This window comes from Mobula birostris, chromosome 21, assembly GCF_030028105.1.
Source record: "Mobula birostris isolate sMobBir1 chromosome 21, sMobBir1.hap1, whole genome shotgun sequence".
Taxonomy (NCBI): Eukaryota; Metazoa; Chordata; class Chondrichthyes; order Myliobatiformes; family Myliobatidae; genus Mobula; species Mobula birostris.
This window is the reverse complement of record NC_092390.1, coordinates 41,907,209-41,926,588: the sequence shown is the minus strand read 5'-3', so window position 1 is coordinate 41,926,588 and position 19,380 is coordinate 41,907,209. Positions and strand designations below refer to the sequence as shown.

At 39.6% G+C, this 19,380-nt stretch overlaps 1 protein-coding gene across 1 annotated transcript in view; it reads left to right on the top strand.

The window, feature by feature from the left end:
* Positions 1–19,380, top strand: part of LOC140185756 (inositol polyphosphate-5-phosphatase A-like) — a 481,074-nt gene that overhangs the window by 448,848 nt on the left and 12,846 nt on the right. Inside the window, exon 13 of the mRNA XM_072239377.1 lies at positions 5,932–6,043. Within this exon, the coding sequence (XP_072095478.1) occupies positions 5,932–6,043 (112 nt within the window). The remainder of the gene's footprint in view (positions 1–5,931; positions 6,044–19,380) is intronic.

Below are 19,380 nucleotides of genomic sequence, written 5' to 3'. Positions count from 1 at the left end.
GATGAATGGCAGATGCAGTTTCATGTGGATAAATTAGGTTATCCACTTTGGTGGCAAGAACAGGAAGGCAGATTACTATCTGAATGGTGTCAAGTTAGGAAAAGGGGAAGTACAATGAGATCTAGGTGTCTTTGTTCATCAGTCACTGAAAGTAAGCATGCACGTACAGCAGGCAGTGAAGAAAGCTAATGGCATGTTGGCCTTCATAACAAGAGGAATTGAGTATAAGAGCAAAGAGGTCCTTCTGCAGCTGTACAGACCCCTGGTGAGACCACACCTGGAGTATTGTGTGCAGTGTTGGTCTCCAAATTTGGGGAAGGACATTCTTGCTATTGAGGGAGTGCAGCGTAGGTTCACGAGGTTAATTCCCAGGATGGCAGGGTTATCATATGTTGAAAGATTGGAGCGACTGGACTTGTATACTCTGGAATTTAGAAGGATGAGAGGGGTTCTGATTGAAACATATAAGATTATTAAGGGATTGGACATGCTAAAGGCAGGAAACACGTTCCTGCTGATGGGCAAGTCCAGATCCAGAGGCCACAGTTTAAGAATAAGGGGTAGACCATTTAGAACGGAGTTGAGGAAAAACTTTTTTCACACAGAGAGTTGTGGATCTGTGGAATGCTCTGACTCAGAGGGCAGTGGAGGCCAATTCTCTGGATGCTTTCAAGAAAGAGTTAGATAGAGCTCTTAAAGATAGCCGAGTCATAGGATATGGGGAGAAGGCAGGAACGAGGTACTGATTGTGGATGATCAGCCATGATCACAGTGAATGGTGGTGCTGGCTTGAAGGGCTGAATGGCCTACTCCTGCACCTATTGTCTATTGTCTATTGTCTCTCCCCACTTCTTCCAGCAGAAAGCATCACCCCCCCCCCCACCCACCACCTGCCTGGCAAGCAATAGCAAAGCCCCCACTTTCAACTCACAGACACAACTTACTTTTTTAAATTATTCTGCCATTGCCTTTTTTACCCCTGATGTTCAGTCTCCCAGCAGTGATCTCTTGAGCACTTCCTGACATAACCCATAATGCAATTCTTGCCTGCTGACCAGGCCCAGAGTCACACAACAGAACTTTGTCAGGATGAATCATGTCTGTGATTCATGCCAAAAGAGTGTTGGAGGATACGCCTAACTTGGCCTGGGAACTCACTGAGAGCTTTGTTTAAAATTTCATTCCCTGACCTGATTACTTTAGTCTGAAAGTAAGTATTGGTCACATTAAGCACAGACTTGACAGCTCCAGCTATTAGCAATAGAAGAGGTGCATCTTTTAATTCAGGAATATTAGTACACTACCAATCAGTGAGCAGGAAGCAGCTATGAATGAAGACTTCTTGAAGAAGGGCAAACATGTAAGTAATTGATACACTATCAAGCAATTCATTAATTACAGTGTTGACTCTAGAAGGTTGTAAAGTGACATTGTTTAAAAGTGATTTTTTTTCCATTGTACACGCCCTTTAGTGAAGTTTGCATTCTGATAAATGTGCAGGAATACTAATCTAGAGAAATTAATCAGCTTGCAGGAGTGACCTGCACATGTTTTTCATTGTATTAGGTTGCCATGTAATCTGCAGGGATACACAAGATGTGCACATATAACAGAACATCCCAGGCTAGTTTACATTGTGGTTAATGAAGTCTTGTTCAGGACTTCTCATCTGCAATCTAGCCCTTTAATTTGAGCAAATTTAATGAGATATTGGTCAGTGAGATAATTAAATATTGTTAATTGCAAGTTGAAATTTATTTAGCATTTCTATTAAGTAGAAATCAGTGTGATAATAACAGATCTGGAACATTAAGTTTAGCTTTCCAGGCTTTTCTAAAAGGAATGTTTTCAGCTTCTGTCGACAGAAGAGATCCAAGAATTTATTGTAGTAAACCTACCTGGGTAATTTTGATCAGATATGCAGTGGAGTGATTTAAGTATTATTTGCTCTATTTGTCCTTTCCTACTGCAGCCTGATTGACCCCATTTTCTTCAAAAACCTTTGACCCCATTGTTAGCTTGGTCACCATGGTGTTATTGTAACATTTGCAAGTAGCAGCTGTTTAACACATAGTATTTTAACTGTAATGTTTGCAGTTCTGTGTTTACCATACTGATTAATTTTTAAAATGAGCTGCACAACATCACTTTGTTTATACTGCGAGAAAGCTGCCACTGGACATGTTTGAAGCTTAATGCAAAACTGGAAAAAGAAAGTCATTTTTAAAGAAAAGTAAGAAGTCAGATTAACATGGAGAACAATGAATTTGCATTTTAAAAATTCCAGCATTCATCTCAAAAGCCCTTTATATCAGCTAATAAGCTCTATTTATTCAGGTGCAATGTCCATTTTAAATTATGCTTCTTCTACTTTGGTAATTTCACAACAAAATTAGGAATCTGGCTAATTGTTTCAAATGATATTATTGGTCTTTACAATGCAATAATTATTTCTGGAAATGTGTAATACCTTGAAGTGATTGTACCCATTCACAAGGAGGTGTTATGTTTGAATGGATTCATGCATTGATTTTAGCTTTGCAGCTAAGTGTTTTCTAATTCAATATAACACTAATGTTGTGTAAGCAGGGTTTATTTTGTTCTGAAACAACTTCAGATCACAGTGGGAGATCTGAAATAAAACTTGAAAAAAGGATTTACATAAAAAATCATTCTTGATTCCTTGCACTAAATAGCTGTGTATATCAGCAGATGTGTTATTAGCAGAATATAATATTCCACTGCAACACACACAAAATGCTGGAGGAACTCAGCAGGTCAGTCAGCATCTATGGAGAAGAATAAACTACTGACATTTTGGGCCAAGACCCTCCTGATGAAGCATCCCCTAGTATTTTGTGTGTGTTGTTCTGGATTTCCAGCATTTGCAGAATCTCTTGTGTTTAATATCCCAGTGCAATCATAGGGCCCATGTAAGCCAATTGCCCTACACATGCTCCTGTTTCGTGTGTTCTCATGTTCTTCTCAACGCATTATGATTATCTATACTGATAATTCCATTATCTTTGGTGATTGCAATTAAGTTTATTAACGATCTTTGACCCACTTACCCACACTTTTTGATTGTGTACAGTAATTGAGAGTTTGTTGCAGGAGGATAAGGGCAATTATTTATTATTTATTCAGATACAGTGCGGCGTAGGCTTTTCTGGCCCTTTGAGCCATGCCACACAGCAACCCTCAATTTAACTGTAGTCTAACCATGGGGCAATTTCCAATGACCAACCGGTACGTCTTTGGAGTGTGGGAGGAAACCGGAGTACCTGGATGAAACCCACGCGGTTGTAGGGGAAATGTATAAACTCCTTACAGGTAGCAGCGGAATCCTCTCTGGATCCTCAATATCTTTAGTTCTGAGATTCAACTCGGCCCTGGATGTCTAATGTATTCAGCAGGAGGGGACAGTTAGCACGTTATCCCAAAGATAATTTGCCGCAGATGACTGGCATGTTCTTTTTTTTGGGGGCGGGGTGCAATGAAAGAAACAACCCTAGACTCAAAGCAAGAGCTGAGACCTCTATCAGAAATATGCCAGGGAGTGAGCACTAGTCTGTAGCTGGAGGCTTGAGAAACAGAGGCCTAAGATTACTTCTCACAATAATAAAGAAAAGGGTACTGTGCAGATGAAGATAAGCTTACCTTAGAGGAGAGCAAAAATTGCCCCTTTTTCCATGCATTTTAGTGCCTGGACGAAAACTCATCTACTGACTTGCCAGCAGAAATTTTGTCATCAGTAGAATCACTTGTCCAGAATAGAAAAGATTTCTCTCCCCATATTTTATTCAGCTGAAGCAACACCATCTGAAGGGCCAGCCCTCAAACGGCGCTCTTTGCCAAGATATTTCATATCGCTCTGTAGCCTTACTACAAACTGTACAGGAACTCTAGTTTCCTGCCCATCCCGAAGATATTCAGGTTTGTCAATTAACTAGCCACTGTAAATTGTCTCTACTGTATTGGTGAACGATAGAGTCTAGGAAGAGTTTGTGGCAATGTGGAGAGAATCATAATGGGAATAGTCTAGGGAGGAACTTGATGGCTTGCACAAATTCAATAAGCCAAAGGGCATATTTTTATTGCACTCTGTAACATCACAAGTAGTCAAAGGAACAATACGCAAAGAGGCATAGACCTTACCCAACCAGAGTTTTTTCACGGGTTGATGCACACTGCACACTGCCCCCATTCCTGGTCATACACCAGTCTTTGGCTCGATTGGAATCATCACCATCATGTAGGATTTGCAGTGCAGAACACTAATTGAAAGTAAGGAACAGTGGTGCTTAGGAAATTTCCTGGGCTCCACCTGTTTTGGTGAGAGAATGTCATTGAGGCTCATGGCTGATCTTTATAGATGCTAGGAGAGGAGAACTTCTACATCGGGGCTCACCTCACCGCTCCCCAGTAAACCACAGAAATATCTGATGACCACTGAAATGGATCTTATCGATGAATGCAGAAGTTTCTATCAGCAAGGTTCACATGTAGGCTTTTAACACATTCGTGCTACCGTGCTTTTTATATCTCCTCTAGGAAATGCAATTATCTAACATAACAAAATTAAAACTGCATGGAAATGTCCTAAAGTGGTCTTTAGCTTTTGTTTGTGATTTTTGCCAACCAAAGTGTGGTGTAAAGTGAGTAACATTCAGGATATGTTATAAGGCCCAGGAGGAGTAAGATTGCCAACTTCCTCACTCCCAAATAAGGGACAAAAGTAGCAGTCAAATACGGGACACTTGTGTTTACCCCAAGAAAGACTACCATGACCATGAAGGCTTGCGCGGACACCTGTGTGCACATGCGTGTATGTGCCGATTTTTTTCTACAAATCAGTTTTGGCTTAATCTTCCTGATTCTGTTAAGTGAAACTACACTGTACATACATTACAGTATTTCTACTTTATATAGGCTGTGTATTTATCATATCATTCCTGCTTTTACTATATGTTAGTGTTATTTTAGGTTTTATATGTTATTTGGTATGATTTGGTAGGTTATTTTTTGCATCTGGAAATGCTCAAAAATGTTTCCCATATAAATTTATGGTAATTGCTTCTTCGCTTTACGCCATTTTGGCATGGATGGTTTCATAGAAATGCTCTACCTTAGCAGGGGAAATACGGGACGAGGGTGGTCCTATATGGGATAAACCAATTTAGCCCAGTATACGGGATGTCCCGGCTAATACGGGACAGTTGGCAACCCTAAGAAGGAGTGAAGCAAGAATTCCAACCATCTTGGAGATCTGACCCAACACTGGCCATTTTACAAGTCTGTGAAAACCAAGAATTGTTTCGGATTGAGGCATTTGCCAAGAACTGGAAGACCAGAATACTCCTTCACTCAGCTAGATTTTAATGTTTCTCTGGTCCGTGCTTCATTCAGTCTAACCACTGCTCTATGGCCAGTGGTTGTATCTCTTTAAATATTATAAGGCTCATTTTGAAGAAAGCATCTTACAAGCCATCACTTCTGAAGGGAGAAAGTGATGAATGTGAATGAGCTGTCGATGAAGAAGAAGTTATTATGGAATCCCTTGTCCTCTTTTGTTAGAGCAAGAGAAAATTATCTTTGTCCCCTTTTCTCCTTGTGGTTGAAATGCTGCTTAAAAAGGTGCTCAAAGTGTTCCTCAGGGGGTGAGTGAATGGAGGAAATACTCGAGTAATTTTAACAACAAAGGAAAAAGTAAAGCTGCTCTACATATAATAAAAATAAAATGATAAATAACAAAACATGCTGGTCACTTTGCAAAATGCTCAAAAGGTCAAGTAATAGACATCAGTACCTTTTGACTTGTATTACTTTAACAGTTGGGAATATAAAAGCCTTATAAAAGATTCTAAGCGCAAAGTATTTTATTTTCTCTTGTACGAAAGAGAGTGAATTACCCTGGTTTCCCTTTTCCAGCTATCCATACAGTGAAGACTCAACTCAGGGAAAGCAGTACATGAATACAAGATGTCCCTCATGGTGCGATCGGATTCTTTTGTCACATTTGGCACGGGATCTTATTCATAAGGTAAGTAGGTGGCTCAAACTTTTGTTCCACTAATACAGTACTGAGTAAAGATAAGAATGAATATTTAGTTAGGATTTACTACAAGTTTTGCATGTCTTATCAGTCTGTGCATAAAATTACAGGTGACCAGAGGACACAGCATAGAGGGGCATCCATTTAGAATGGAGATGAGGAGGAATTTCTTTAACGAGTGATTGGTAAATCTATGGAAATTGTTACCACAGGCAGCTGTGGAGGCCAAGTCTTTGGATATATTTAAGGAAGAGGTTGATAGATTTTTGTTTAGTCAGAGCATGATGGGATACGGAGAGGAGGCAGCGGACTAGGACTTAGAGTGAAAATGGATCAGCCATGGTGAAATGCAGAGCAAACTCGAAGGGCCAAATGGTCTAATTCTGCTCCTATATCGTATGGTCTTATACTTATCTAGATCATTATCCTCCTTACCTGCAGTATTTTGCATACCACACAGGGAAAGGTTCTTGAGGGAGTTGGATAATTTCTTACTTCATTGTACTTCATTAATTCCAGTACAAAATTAAAGATTGAAAGATGAGCTTTATTTGTTATGTGTACAACGAAACCTCAAACCATACACTGGAAATGCGTTGTTGGCATCTATGATCAGCACAACCCGAGGATTTTGCAAGTGTCGCCACACTTCTAGCACCAGCACAGCATGCCCACAACTCACTAACCCTGACTGTGCATCTTTGGACTGTGGGAGGAAACTGGGGTACCGAGAGGAAACCCACAGAGTTACATGGAGAATGTACAAAGTCCTTACATTCATGGAGGGGTGGGAATTGAACACCAATTGGTAATCACTGGCATTGAAAAGCTTTGTGCTACCCACCATCCTAACCATGCTGTCTGATTAATCTGTTAAAGAGTAAAGTGATCAATAAGGATCAGGAATGCCTATTTCAAACTGTGTACAATTTGTCTGCTGTATCCTCCTGAGATGAAAGATCAAGGGAAAAGCTTTCTCTAGATATCAGCTGTTCTTTAATTCAGCAGGAATATGTTGCATAGATACAGACTGAAACCAGGTGACCCTTGACACTGGCTGAATGTATGATGAATGTTGCAGTGCTAATTTTTTTTCTTGAGTAACAGACATTCTGTTGGAGGCATTCAGCAGGACAGCATTATAGAACCATAGAGAACAGAAACAGGCCTTTCGGCCTATCTAGTCCATGCCGGAAAATTATCTGTTGGGGGGGGGGGGGGGGAGAAATTGCCAGTAGACCAAATGCTTCTCGACCTGCTGAGTTCCTCCAGCAGGCTGTTGTTTCTTTTTCACTCCCTTTTTCAGGATTTAAAATCACTCGTGTCCTTATTTTTTTTTCTTGTTTGACTGAATCAGTATAAATCTTTTAGTTTCTGTCCATTTGTTTTCCTTTAACCTGGCTGCTGTGTTGTGCTTCCATCAGTTAAATATCTGATGCCTTGGCCATCCTACATGCTCAGAAACATCCCACTAGCCCTTGTCAAACAACCCATCTGAAACGGATTGAACAGCTGGAGCCAAGTACAAAATGGCCATTGAGACCTAAGAGTCATATTTTTTATTAGTGTTTATTAAAGCTGTAATTTGCAATTTATATTAGCTATCCACTCACAAGACATTTCCATGGTTCAGAGCACTGAAGCTCTATTATGCTCCATCATCGAGTGAAGGGAAACCAGGTGAATTGATGTCCTTTGGAATCCACAACAAATCCCATGAATTTTTGCACAGCACATAACCTGATTAACTACCTGAACATTATCATTTTGCATAAAAATGCTAGGTTGTTTTATTGAGCAATAACACATTAGCAACAGACCATTTTGCATTCTGATGAAACATCGGTTATCCCACCTATTTCCCACAAAAGACTCTGAATCTCAGCACAATGCTCTATGCGAAAAAGAAACATTCCTCTCTGTTGGTGTTTCCTAATGTAGACATCAGCAGTTGTCACAGTATTTCACTTAAGGACCAATATCTTTAAAGATATGAGGTAATATGGTTAAAAAGTATTTTATTCCAAATCACTGTTTAGCTTTTCATTCTTGCCTTTCGCAGTAAGGGTAATTTTGAATCAGTAAATCTGACAGGGTGATCATAGAATAAGTCTGGTCAGGGCAAAAATTGTTCTCTGGATGTAATTCTTTCCATGTCTTTTTTATATTTGTATGTATTCTCTCTCTCTCTCTCTCGCTCTCTCTCTCTCTCTCTCACACTCTCTCTCTCTCCCCCCCCAATTGTACACCTTTATCACTGCCCAACCATGAACCAAGTATAAACCATCCACCTGATGTAAATCTGCTCACTCCCATACACTTGTGTCCATTAATTTTATTACTGCCTCTGTGATCAAGTAAAGGTAGCATCTGTTTCTTCCCATAATCCTTAACTTCGCATTTTTCAAACTTTACTATTTATCACAACCGCAACCAAGAACCAGGTCTTTATTTGATGTTACCTGTGCAAAGGTGAATTTTCATGGTAATTTTGACATTAATGTTGTTACCATGAAAACGGCAATAGATGAGTTACATGACTCTTTAATGCACACACTGAAACCAATGTATATCATCCTTCACTCTGAATGGACCTTCAGGATTTGTGAAGGTTTAGTTGCTTTTACCTGGTGGTAATTTTACTTGGTGCTAATGTCTTCAACACTTTTTCTCAATATGCATTGGAAGTTAAAATGGGTTGTTATAAAAAAACAATAGAATTTGAATTAACTCACAAAATGACAATTTATTTTCAATAATGAAATCAAACTGATTTTTCTATTGGTGGTATTATGTAATTATTAAAGATAATTCTAAAACACACTTCAAAAAGAGACACATACCAAACTCCAAAGTCCATTTGTTGTTCTAAATAATGACAATGGTAAAGTACTAGCCTAGTATTCAGAGTTTATCTTAATAGATAGATTAATACTTGAGAAATTGGTTTATTTAATTGGCGTTCCCGGAGGCAAAAGTACAACATTGAAGTTTAGCAGGGAAATATCTGGTAATTTAATGTCCAAGATTAATAATAATGGTTTAATTATTGACACAGTTAATTATCACTTTTATTTTATGTAGTTTTTAACCGGTTGAACCCTGTTGCCTTTTGACTGCTTTCTATGATCATTCTCATCAGTTTGATATTGCTCCTGTGCTGATCTTTCTCTTCTCTGACTTCACACACTGCATCTTCTTCAATTCAGAATAAAAAGTAAATCATCTGATCCATAAAATTCCTTTTGCATTGTAATTAGATTTTGCCACTTTGCACATTTATATTATTGCCTCCATTCATTGCCCAGGTACATAATTGTACAGATAGAGAGCTCACTGTCGGATATTGAGGAGAGGGACCCAGCTAATGTGTGAATCATCTCACATTAACAAACGGCATGTTGAACACAATGCACTAGGCGTTACAGATTGTACAGACATGGAGCTGTAAACAGCCACTGTGCAACATCATCTATCATGCCATGGTCCGTTAACTCGCCATCATGTTATTTTATGCTTTCTGAGCCCTAACACACCAAAGGTTGGCCACTGCTATGGAGCTGCATAACTGCTTGATAGCATGTGATAATGAATGCTCAGCGAAGTGTAGTTTTGTTTCTGCTTGTGTGGTGCTGTAATTTGTTTATCTGTCTTAAGATTATGCAGCTGAAAATCTACAATTTTATGCTGCTTTTGAAAATTATCATCTTGAATTTGATTAATGCACTTGAACTTCCTGCTGTGACTACATGATGATTCCAGAATATTGAAAGTGTCCATGCATACAAAGAAAAGGTTACATTTTGATTGCAGGCAACAGTGCTTTATAATAACGTGTCTGACCTTAAATCAGCTCATTGCATTTAAAACTAATTAGAAGATTGTTGATTTTTTATGTTTTATATTGTAGCTTTATTTCATTTTCTCTGGTGCCCATTTAACTGTGTATCATCAGTATGAAGCTACTCTACCACCAGAACCTTTTTGTCAAATCCTTTTATAAATGAGACTTTTTTAAATAGCTTTTTCACTTGAATTCATTGCTTGAATAGCAACTGCTTGTTTTGATATATTTTCTGTTACAAATAGATGGTTGAAAGGATTTTAGACTTAGAGCTATAGAATTGTTATGACACAGAAGGAGATTATTCAGCCCATCAAGTCCCGGATGGTTCCTTGCAAAGCAGACCAAGTTGTTCCATTACTCCTACCACTCTCTCGGAGCCTTACAAGTGCCTATCCAACTGACCCTGATCCCCCTACCCTCTCAGACGGTGAATTCAAGATCATCTGCAATCACTGTTTAAAAAAGCTTTTGCCTCACATTGTGTCTGAATATTTTGCTTATCTCTTCTAATCCATCACCCAGGCCCCTGAATCATCCACTAATGGGACCACTTCTCACTATTTGCCCTTTCTAACTCCATCGCAGTCTAGAATACCCTTATCAAATCCCCTCAGTGTTCTGGGCTCCAAAGAGAACAGTTCAAATTCTCCACACAGACTTCGTAGTGTGCTAGTATTGGGTTTGTTGACTGTGAGGTTCTAAGCTCAAATGAAGAACTTAAGCTCTATCTGATTTAAATAGTCACAGGTACTCTCACTAAAGGGAGGATATACTGTAGCTGCCGAACCTTCAAAGACTAGTTCACTTCCCTGTTCATCCTCCACGGCGAGTTTAGCTGCCAATACCCATTATTTGCTTGGTGGGACCCCCTCCCTGCTAAGGGGGATATACTTCCAGCTAACAAAACACAGTTTACTTAGTTTCATTGAGATACGTTTACATCCAGACAGACTTCTTAAAATGCATTTAAAACTCACAGAGGATTTCTATCTTATAAAAGATTTCCAAATTATAAAGCACTTCTAAGACACAAAGAATTTCCAAAGCATAGATTCAATTCCTATAAGCTAAAAAGACATACCCATGAGCCACAGACAAAGCAGTCATCCGTCACAGAAATCGAAGGCAGAGGAATGGATGCTAGTTCACACCATGTTTCTGTCATTCTTTTTGACGTTTATTAGCCATTCCTAAAAAGCCTGAACTGCTCTCTAAATTTAGTCAGCGTGTCTTACCATGCACCTCTTGAACAGTTAGACCAGGTGCTGTGAGCCAGCAAATCTGCTATATGAACAGTGCTGTTGTTTGCAAAGCTGTATTTTTAACTTCAAAATGATTATTACTTGCCATTTACATTAGTAACTGGCAGGCTCCTGTTTATGAACAGAAGCTAAACAAAGAATATTGGTTGAGAGTTTAACTTATTAAAAGAAAACAGTTTGATCTTTATATGTGGCAGTTGCTATGTTCTGAAAGCTGAGCTTGGCAAAAAGACAAGTCCCCCCCCCCCCCTCCACCCAGCATATAAAATATATATATATAGCTGAAAGTCCTCATTCTTAGGAATCATAAACACAACAGATTCTGCAGCTGCTGGAAATCCAGAGCAACGAACACAAAATGCTGGAGGAACTCAGCAGGTCAGGCAGCACCTATAAAAATGAATAAAGTCAACATTTCAGGCCTAGATGTCGTCCTCCACAACTTCAACCATCTTCAGTGGGATCCTACTACCAAACACATATTTACTGCCCCGTTTTCCTCAGGGATTGCTCCCTCCATTATTCCCTTGTCTATTCATTCTTCCCCACTAATCTCCTTCCTAGCACATAGCCCTGCGAGCGACCGAAATGCAATACTTCCTCCCTTACCTCCAAACAGAGTTCCAAACAGTCATTCCAGGTGAAGCAACACTTCACCTGCAAATATGTTGGAGTCATCTTCGGTATCCAAAGCAGCCTGCTCTACAATGGTGAAACCTGGCATGAAATGGGGACCGCTTTGTTGAACACCTCCACTCCATTCGCCAAGAGCCAGATTTCCCAATGATCATCCATTTTAATTCCTATCCCCATTCCCATTCTAAGTTGCCAATCCAGGGCCTCCTCTTTTGCCAAAATGAGGCCACTGTCAGGATGGAAGAGCAATATCTCATATTCCATCTGAGTAGCCTCCAACCGGATGCATGAACATCAATTTCTCCTTCTAATAGAAATTTCCCTCCCCCTTCCCTCTTCTTCTATTTCCCAGTCTGTCCTCTTAACTCTTTTCCTTACCTGCTTATCACCTTCCCCTGCTGCCCATTTATCTTCCCTTTCTCCCAAGGTCCACTCTCCTCTCCTATCAGATTCTTTCTTCTCCAGCCCTTTACCTTTCCCAACCACCTGGCTTCACCTATCATCTTCTAGCTAATCTTCCTTCCCCTCCCCCCACCTTTTTATTCTGGCATCTTTCCCCTTCCTTTACAGTCCTGAAGAGGATCTCAGCCCAAAATGTAGACTAAGATTCATGTCCATGGATGCTGCCTGACCTGTTGAATTCCTCCAGCATTTGGTGTGCATTGCTCATCCTTAAAAGCATTCTGCTTTATGCACAAATCAATTCATGGTCATCATGGGTAAGGTCCTGCTTTATTTGAAAGCATATCACATGAAATATCTTGGTCTTCAGACATGCTCAATTTCCTTTAATGTTAAAGTCATTCTCTTTTTCTTCTGAAAATTACAATCAAGGAAGTCAGACTAAAAGGTGAAAAGAAAACAGAATCCTACTCAGAAGCTGGCAACAAGAGAACATTGAAGCTGCCGACACAACTTGTTGGCATGAATGAAGTTTAACCAAAAGATAATACAGAAAACCAGCACTTGCTGTTGATGTTCTAGTTTACATAGCTTCAAACATTACAGAAAATCATGAGATGTTCCTTTGCTTCCATTGCATTGCTTAATTTGTTGAAACACTGAGGTACTGTCTTACTACAATGCTGACCACAGATCTCTTATAGATCTTCCCCCAGGCATGTGAAACCTCTCCTTTCAAAAAAAAATGGGAATATAAACTAGCGGAACAGAAGTTAAACAGTAGTCACTTTATTCCTTTATCCAACAATTCTTGTGGCTCTTGGCTAGTTTCAATGTATATGTCATTTTGTGTAGAATTATTTTTCATGATAAGCTCTTTGATCCTTGTTTTTATTTATTTATTTCTTTATTGGTACACTTCTGGCAATCCCAGAACCCTGATTAACTCGAACCTAATCTCAGGACAATTTACAATGACCAATTAATGTATCCAATTAGACTTTAGACTGTGGGAGGAAAGTGGAGCACCCAGAGAAACCCCATGCATTCCACGGGGAGGATATACAGAAATCCCTTACAGAACGGTGCCGGAATTGAACTCTGAAATGCCCGAGCTGTAATAGTGTCGTGCAAACCGTTACGTTAGCCCAAGGCGTAAATTGCCAAAGAATAAATTGCACTTTCCAGTAAGAGCAGACATCAGTCTTGTGGCAGAAGGATGACAAATATACTCCTAGCAGTATTTGGGTGCCCCAGACATTCACTTAATCAGCCTATTAGCTCCTTGCAAATGTTAATGGGAAAGTATCGATCTCTTCAAAAAACTGAATACCATTTAGGGTTAAATAAAGGCTTAGAATCAGCACATAATGTTTCTGTGGCATAGCTAGTTACCAGTTTTTTTTCTAGAAAGTACTCTATCTTTGTTAAGCTCTTCGGAATAAACAAACTCCTTCTGGCTCCAGAGAGCCGCTACTGGCCCTGACTCATTTCCAGCTCCTAGTCTTCATTCAGTCCCCAATCCACACCATCCACAATCACGCCTGCTTGAGGGCCACTGACAAAGGACCATCCAAATTGGAAATTGTCAACCTAGGGAGCTGCACTGAATCAGCACCTGCTGGCAATGATATTGAACCCAAATTCTTTGAGATACATGATTTCAGTTGCTAATTTCTGGCCTAGATTGAAATCTTTGTACTGAATAGGGTCACTGATAGCCTGAAAATTTATTAATGACTTAAGTGAGGGTAAGTAGAGCTAAATTTCCAGATTTGGGAATGAAATAAACTTTGGAGTATAGTGAACTGTCAAGGAGGTAAGAATAGAACTGAGGGATATATAAAAAGGCTGGTGGGATTGGCAAGAAGAGTGTAATTAAAATTTACTGCTGTGAGATGTGAAGTGCTAGATTTTGGTAGAAAGAATCAGAAATATATAAATTAGAGAGGACAACACTAAAAAAAGCTACAAGTGCAGAGAGATCTGTGCATAGTTCATTGGAGGTAGCAAGAAAGCTCAAGAATATAACATCTAAGAGTTGGGTTTTTGAATAGAAGAATAGAGTAACCATGAAGTAATATTGAAACCATAGATCATGCTGTCTAGTTCTGGATGACACATTAGCAAAATTGTGAAAGACTTGGACATGGTGTGGAAGAGAATTACTAAAATCATTTCAGGGATGAGGGAATTTAGTTACTTGGATAGATTGATTAAGGAAGGGAAGTTCTTGGAACAGACAAGATGCAAAGAATTTAATGGAAGATGCAAATAAATTAGACAGAGAGGAACTATTCCCGTAGGCAGATGGGCCAATACAAAGCATAACAAAAGTGAAGCTGATGGGCCAAAGAACTAAAGTTGACTTGAGGATAAGCATCATTATGCACTAACTTTTTAGGGTCTGGAAGACAATGCTGGGCTTGTGAGGCCAGATTCATTTGCACCATTCAATAATAAGATGAAAGCCAATAATTTGAAGAGCTATGCAGAGAGGGTGGGAGAGTGCCACCAGCACCCTCATCCCTGAAATAATTCCAGCAAATCTTTTTTACACCATCTCTAATTTTTTTACATCTTTGCTAATGCACTCACCAATATGCTTACCAACAGAAGCACTCTACAACAGATGTCATAGCATCTGTCACGCCCCTGGCCCTGACACACCTAGAAAAATGGGGCACTTATGTCAAAATGCTGTTTCTGGATTTAAGTTCAGCGTTCAGCATTCAGCACTATTGTCCCATTGACCTGATTAACAAGCTCCTGCTCCTCAGTCTGAATGTTGTTGTTCTTCCATCTTCGATTTCCAGCATCTGCAGATTTTCTTTTGTTTTTGATCATGAAAGATCAACTCAGATCAACTCTGTTCCCGTCGAATAAAAATGTTATTTTAGCTGTACATTTGGTGTTCTTTTTTGTCCATTTTGCACGTATATCTTTAAACATACTCATTTAGGAACTTAAATAAAAAATAAACTTTCTTAATCAGTTTGTGCAAAATAATGAGTTGTTTACACTTTCTCAGCTCAGTGGTAATTTTGAGAGTGAGAAAATCTTACTGTAGCCCAACAGCAGTACCTGAGTGCATAATCCAGGCTAATATTTGAAGGAGGTACTTGTATGAAGGGGGAAGGAGGGTACCGCAATGATGACAATGTAGAAAAGAGGCCCTATCTACCTCTTTATATGAATGGAAAAGGCCCATAAGCATCTCTTAAACAAGAACGTGGAAAATTTCCCAACACCCTGATCAATATGTATGCCTTAATGTACATCAACATTGCAGATTTTTCAAGTCATTGATTATATCAGTGTTTATGAAGCCTTACTCTGTAAAAATTTATGTATGAATATAACATACAGTAGATTACAGTTAATTGAGCCATTGGTTAATCCGGGCAGTCACTTAATTGGGGCAACTCTTAAAGAACTAATTGAGAAAACGTTCAGGTTTCTCTTCATTTATTTGGGACACTCTGCTGCTTAGTTGGGACAGGAGGCTGCTCAAAGGTTCAAAGGCTCATTTTATTGTCAAAGTATGCATGTACAATACAAGTCTGATATTTGTCGTCTTCAGATAGCCAATGAAATACAGAAAGACCATGGGAATTAATGAAAGAAAAGACATAACTCCCCCCACCCTCCGGCACGAAAAAGAATCAAAATAAAACTGGCAGACCACAAAATTCTCTGCCCCCTTTATCTGCCGGGAAAAAGAAGCAACAATTACAATCCCTGACGCCCTCACTTGCAAAGAAAAACAGCAATGATAAGAATCACCAAACTCACACGTAGAAAAAAAGCTGGCAACAATAACAACTCCCACCCACTCTCTCATAGAAAAAAACAATAAAAATAACAATCCCTGACCCCCTCACCTGCAGAAAATAAGCAGCAACAATCAATAACAATCCCTGGCACCCCCCCACCCCAACTCTCAGAAAAAAACCCAGCAATAATAACAACCCCTGATCCGCAGGGAGGATCAGCTATAGTAGCATCCTCATAGTCATAGTCGTACTTATTGATCCCGGGGGAAATTGGTTTTCATTACAGTTGCACCATAAACAATAAATAGTAATAGAACCATAAATAGTTAAATAGTAATATGTAAATTATGCCAGTAAATTATGAAATAAATCCAGGACCAGCCTATCAGCTCAGTGTGTCTGACCCTCCAAGGGAGGAGTTGTAAAGTTTGATGGCCACAGGCAGGAATGACTTCTTATGACGCTCTGTGCTGCATCTCGGTGGAATGGGTCTCTGGCTGAATGTACTCCTGTGCCCACCCAGTACATTAGTTAGTGGATGGGAGACATTGAACAAGATGGCATGCAACTTAGACAGCATCCTCCTTTCAGACACCACCGTGAGAGAGTCCAGTTCCATCCCTACAACATCACTGGCCTTACGAGTGGGTTTGTTGATTCTGTTGGTGTCTGCTACCCTCAGCCTGCTGCCCCAGCACACAACAGCAAACATGATAGTACTGGCCACCACAGACTTGTAGAACATCCTCAGCATCGTCCAGCAGATGTTAAAGGACCTCAGTCTCCTCAGGAAATAGAGATGGCTCTGACCCTTCTTGTAGACAGCCTCAGTGTTCTTTGACCAGTCCAGTTTATTGTCAATTCGTATCCCCAGGTATTTGTAATCCTCCACCATGTCCACACTGGATGGAAACAGGGGTCACCGGTACCTTAGCTCTCCTCAGGTCTACCACCAGCTCCTTAGTCTTTTTCACATTAAGCTGCAGATAATTCTGCTCACACCATGTGACAAAGTTTCCTACCGTAGCCCTGTACTTAACCTCATCTCCCTTGCTGATGCATCCAACTATGGCAGAGTCATCCGAAAACTTCTGAAGATGACAAGACTCTGTGCAGTAGTTGAAGTCCGAGGTGTAAATGGTGAAGAGAAAGGGAGACAAGACAGTCCCCTGTGGAGCCCCAGTGCTGCTGATCACTCTGTCGGACACACAGTGTTGCAAGCACACGTACTGTGGTCTGCCAGTCAGGTAATCAAGAATCCATGACACCAGGAAAGCATCCACCTGCATCGCTGTCAGCTTCTCCCCCAGCAGATCAGGGCAGATGGTGTTGAACGCACTAGAGAAGTCAAAAAACATGACCCTCCTCCCCCCACACAGAAATTAACACATCACCCGCTTGCCAATTAGCCACATGAACAAAAGCACCCAAAATCTGAAGGAAATCAATATAAAGTACAGTCCAATAATTACAGAAATCTCAATATCGGAAACACGTATTTGTCTGGATATGAGAAGAGCGGCCGTACGAACTCAGTGCTTCCATAGAGAGTGATTGCCAACCTGGGTCCCGCATTCGATTCAATCTGCTTCGCCGCTTTGAGATGGAGTCGTTCATGACCCTGCACCTCATCTCTGGTCTTTTCCACAAGTCAGCTTGTCTTCTCAGTCCTTCTCGGCCCCGCAGTTTCTAACTAGTGTCAGCAGCGTTCACTTTTGCGGCTGTATAACACTACACTGTGTTTCGAGTGAACAGTTGCATCATTATTATTAATTTGGGCCGACGGACGTCGAAATAAAAATCAGTAATTTTTGAGACTAGTTCATGCAGAAAGGCAATGGAGGCCTATTTTCTGCACTAGTGTCTGCACTGATGTGAACTTACAGTCAATCAAAAGAACACTGCAGCGTTCACTGGATGAATTCCTCTGTCGATAAGTATCAGGAACTAATATACAATTTTATAGCACTGTAGTGCTACTGATAGTGTTCTAATTGGTTCTGTATTTCATTTAAATATATGATGTGTTACTCAGTTAAATGGTAGGTTGGCTTTTTTTATATACCTTTTTAACTATTTCCATGAAACTTCAGCTGATTTGGGCAGCTGCTTGATTGGGCCAAAATGTTCTGGTCCCGATTTTTCCCGATCAACCGGAATCCACTGTATTTTGAAAATTAATTCACAGATTGTGGGACATTCTGAGAAAAGAAATTGGAATGCAACCTACTTCGTTTCTTTCTTTGTCACTACCATTACAGTATTGACAATATTGTGAGGAAGGTAGGGGGGTAAGGCAGCAAATTTAGAAATGATGTAAAATATCCTGAGTCATCTTATTTCACCTTTCATCTTATTCCACCGAGATGCAACACAGAGCGTCATAGGAAGTCATTCCTGCCTGTGGCCATCAAACTTTACAACTCCTCCTTTGGAGGGTCAGACACCCTGAGCCAATAGGCTGGTCCTGGACTTATTTCATAATTTACTGGCTTAATTTACATATTACTATTTAACTATTTATGATTTTGTTACTATTTATTATTTATGGTGCAACTGTAATGGAAACCAATTTCCCCCGGGATCAATAAAGTATGACTATGACTGTTTCAACTACCTTTTTTTATTTTGAAAAGATCTTGATACAAAGGATACGTTGAAGCTCAAAGCTACATTATGCCCCAAGTAAGCAGGGCTGTTTTTTAAAAAGAAAGAATGAGACCAAAAAAAAACCCCCAAAGCTCATTAGTTTCTTCATCTAAATATTACCCTCTCAAACGCAAAAATCCTGGTGTTCCAGTTGTCTAGCCAGTCAAATCCAACTATCAATCGAGATTGACAGAATTTTGGCAACTATTCTCAAGTGTTTCCATGTTGCTTTAACATCGACTGCTTTTTCTCAGTCATTTAATATTTTACAAAACTTCCATCAGAGGTTAAAACAGTAAATGTATTGTGCATATAGTGTAATACAACTTGGCTCCATAGTTTAGTGGGGAGTTGTTAACTGCAATTCATTGTCTATTTGCGCAGGATGAAATGGGCAGTATGAGCTGCTTCTGAAAAGTCTTGCACAGTCTATGATTGGATATGTTATCATTCAATCATTTATGTCATGTGGTCATTAGCTGCTTCAGAATCTTTATTAAATCATTATATACTGATCATGATAAAATCATTTTGCAAGAAATTATCAATGCAAGCTTATGTTTGTACATCAGATTCTTAAAAAACAGACTTTAAAAGTGTAATTGACATTTTTGAAATGCACACTTAAGGGAAAAGCTAATATAGACTTGAGAAATAAACCTTTTAGTTTTATTTGGTTTATTTTTGCTAATTACTGTTTAGTTCACATACAATGGCAGGTCAACTCATTTTCAAACATTCTTTCAGTTGCTG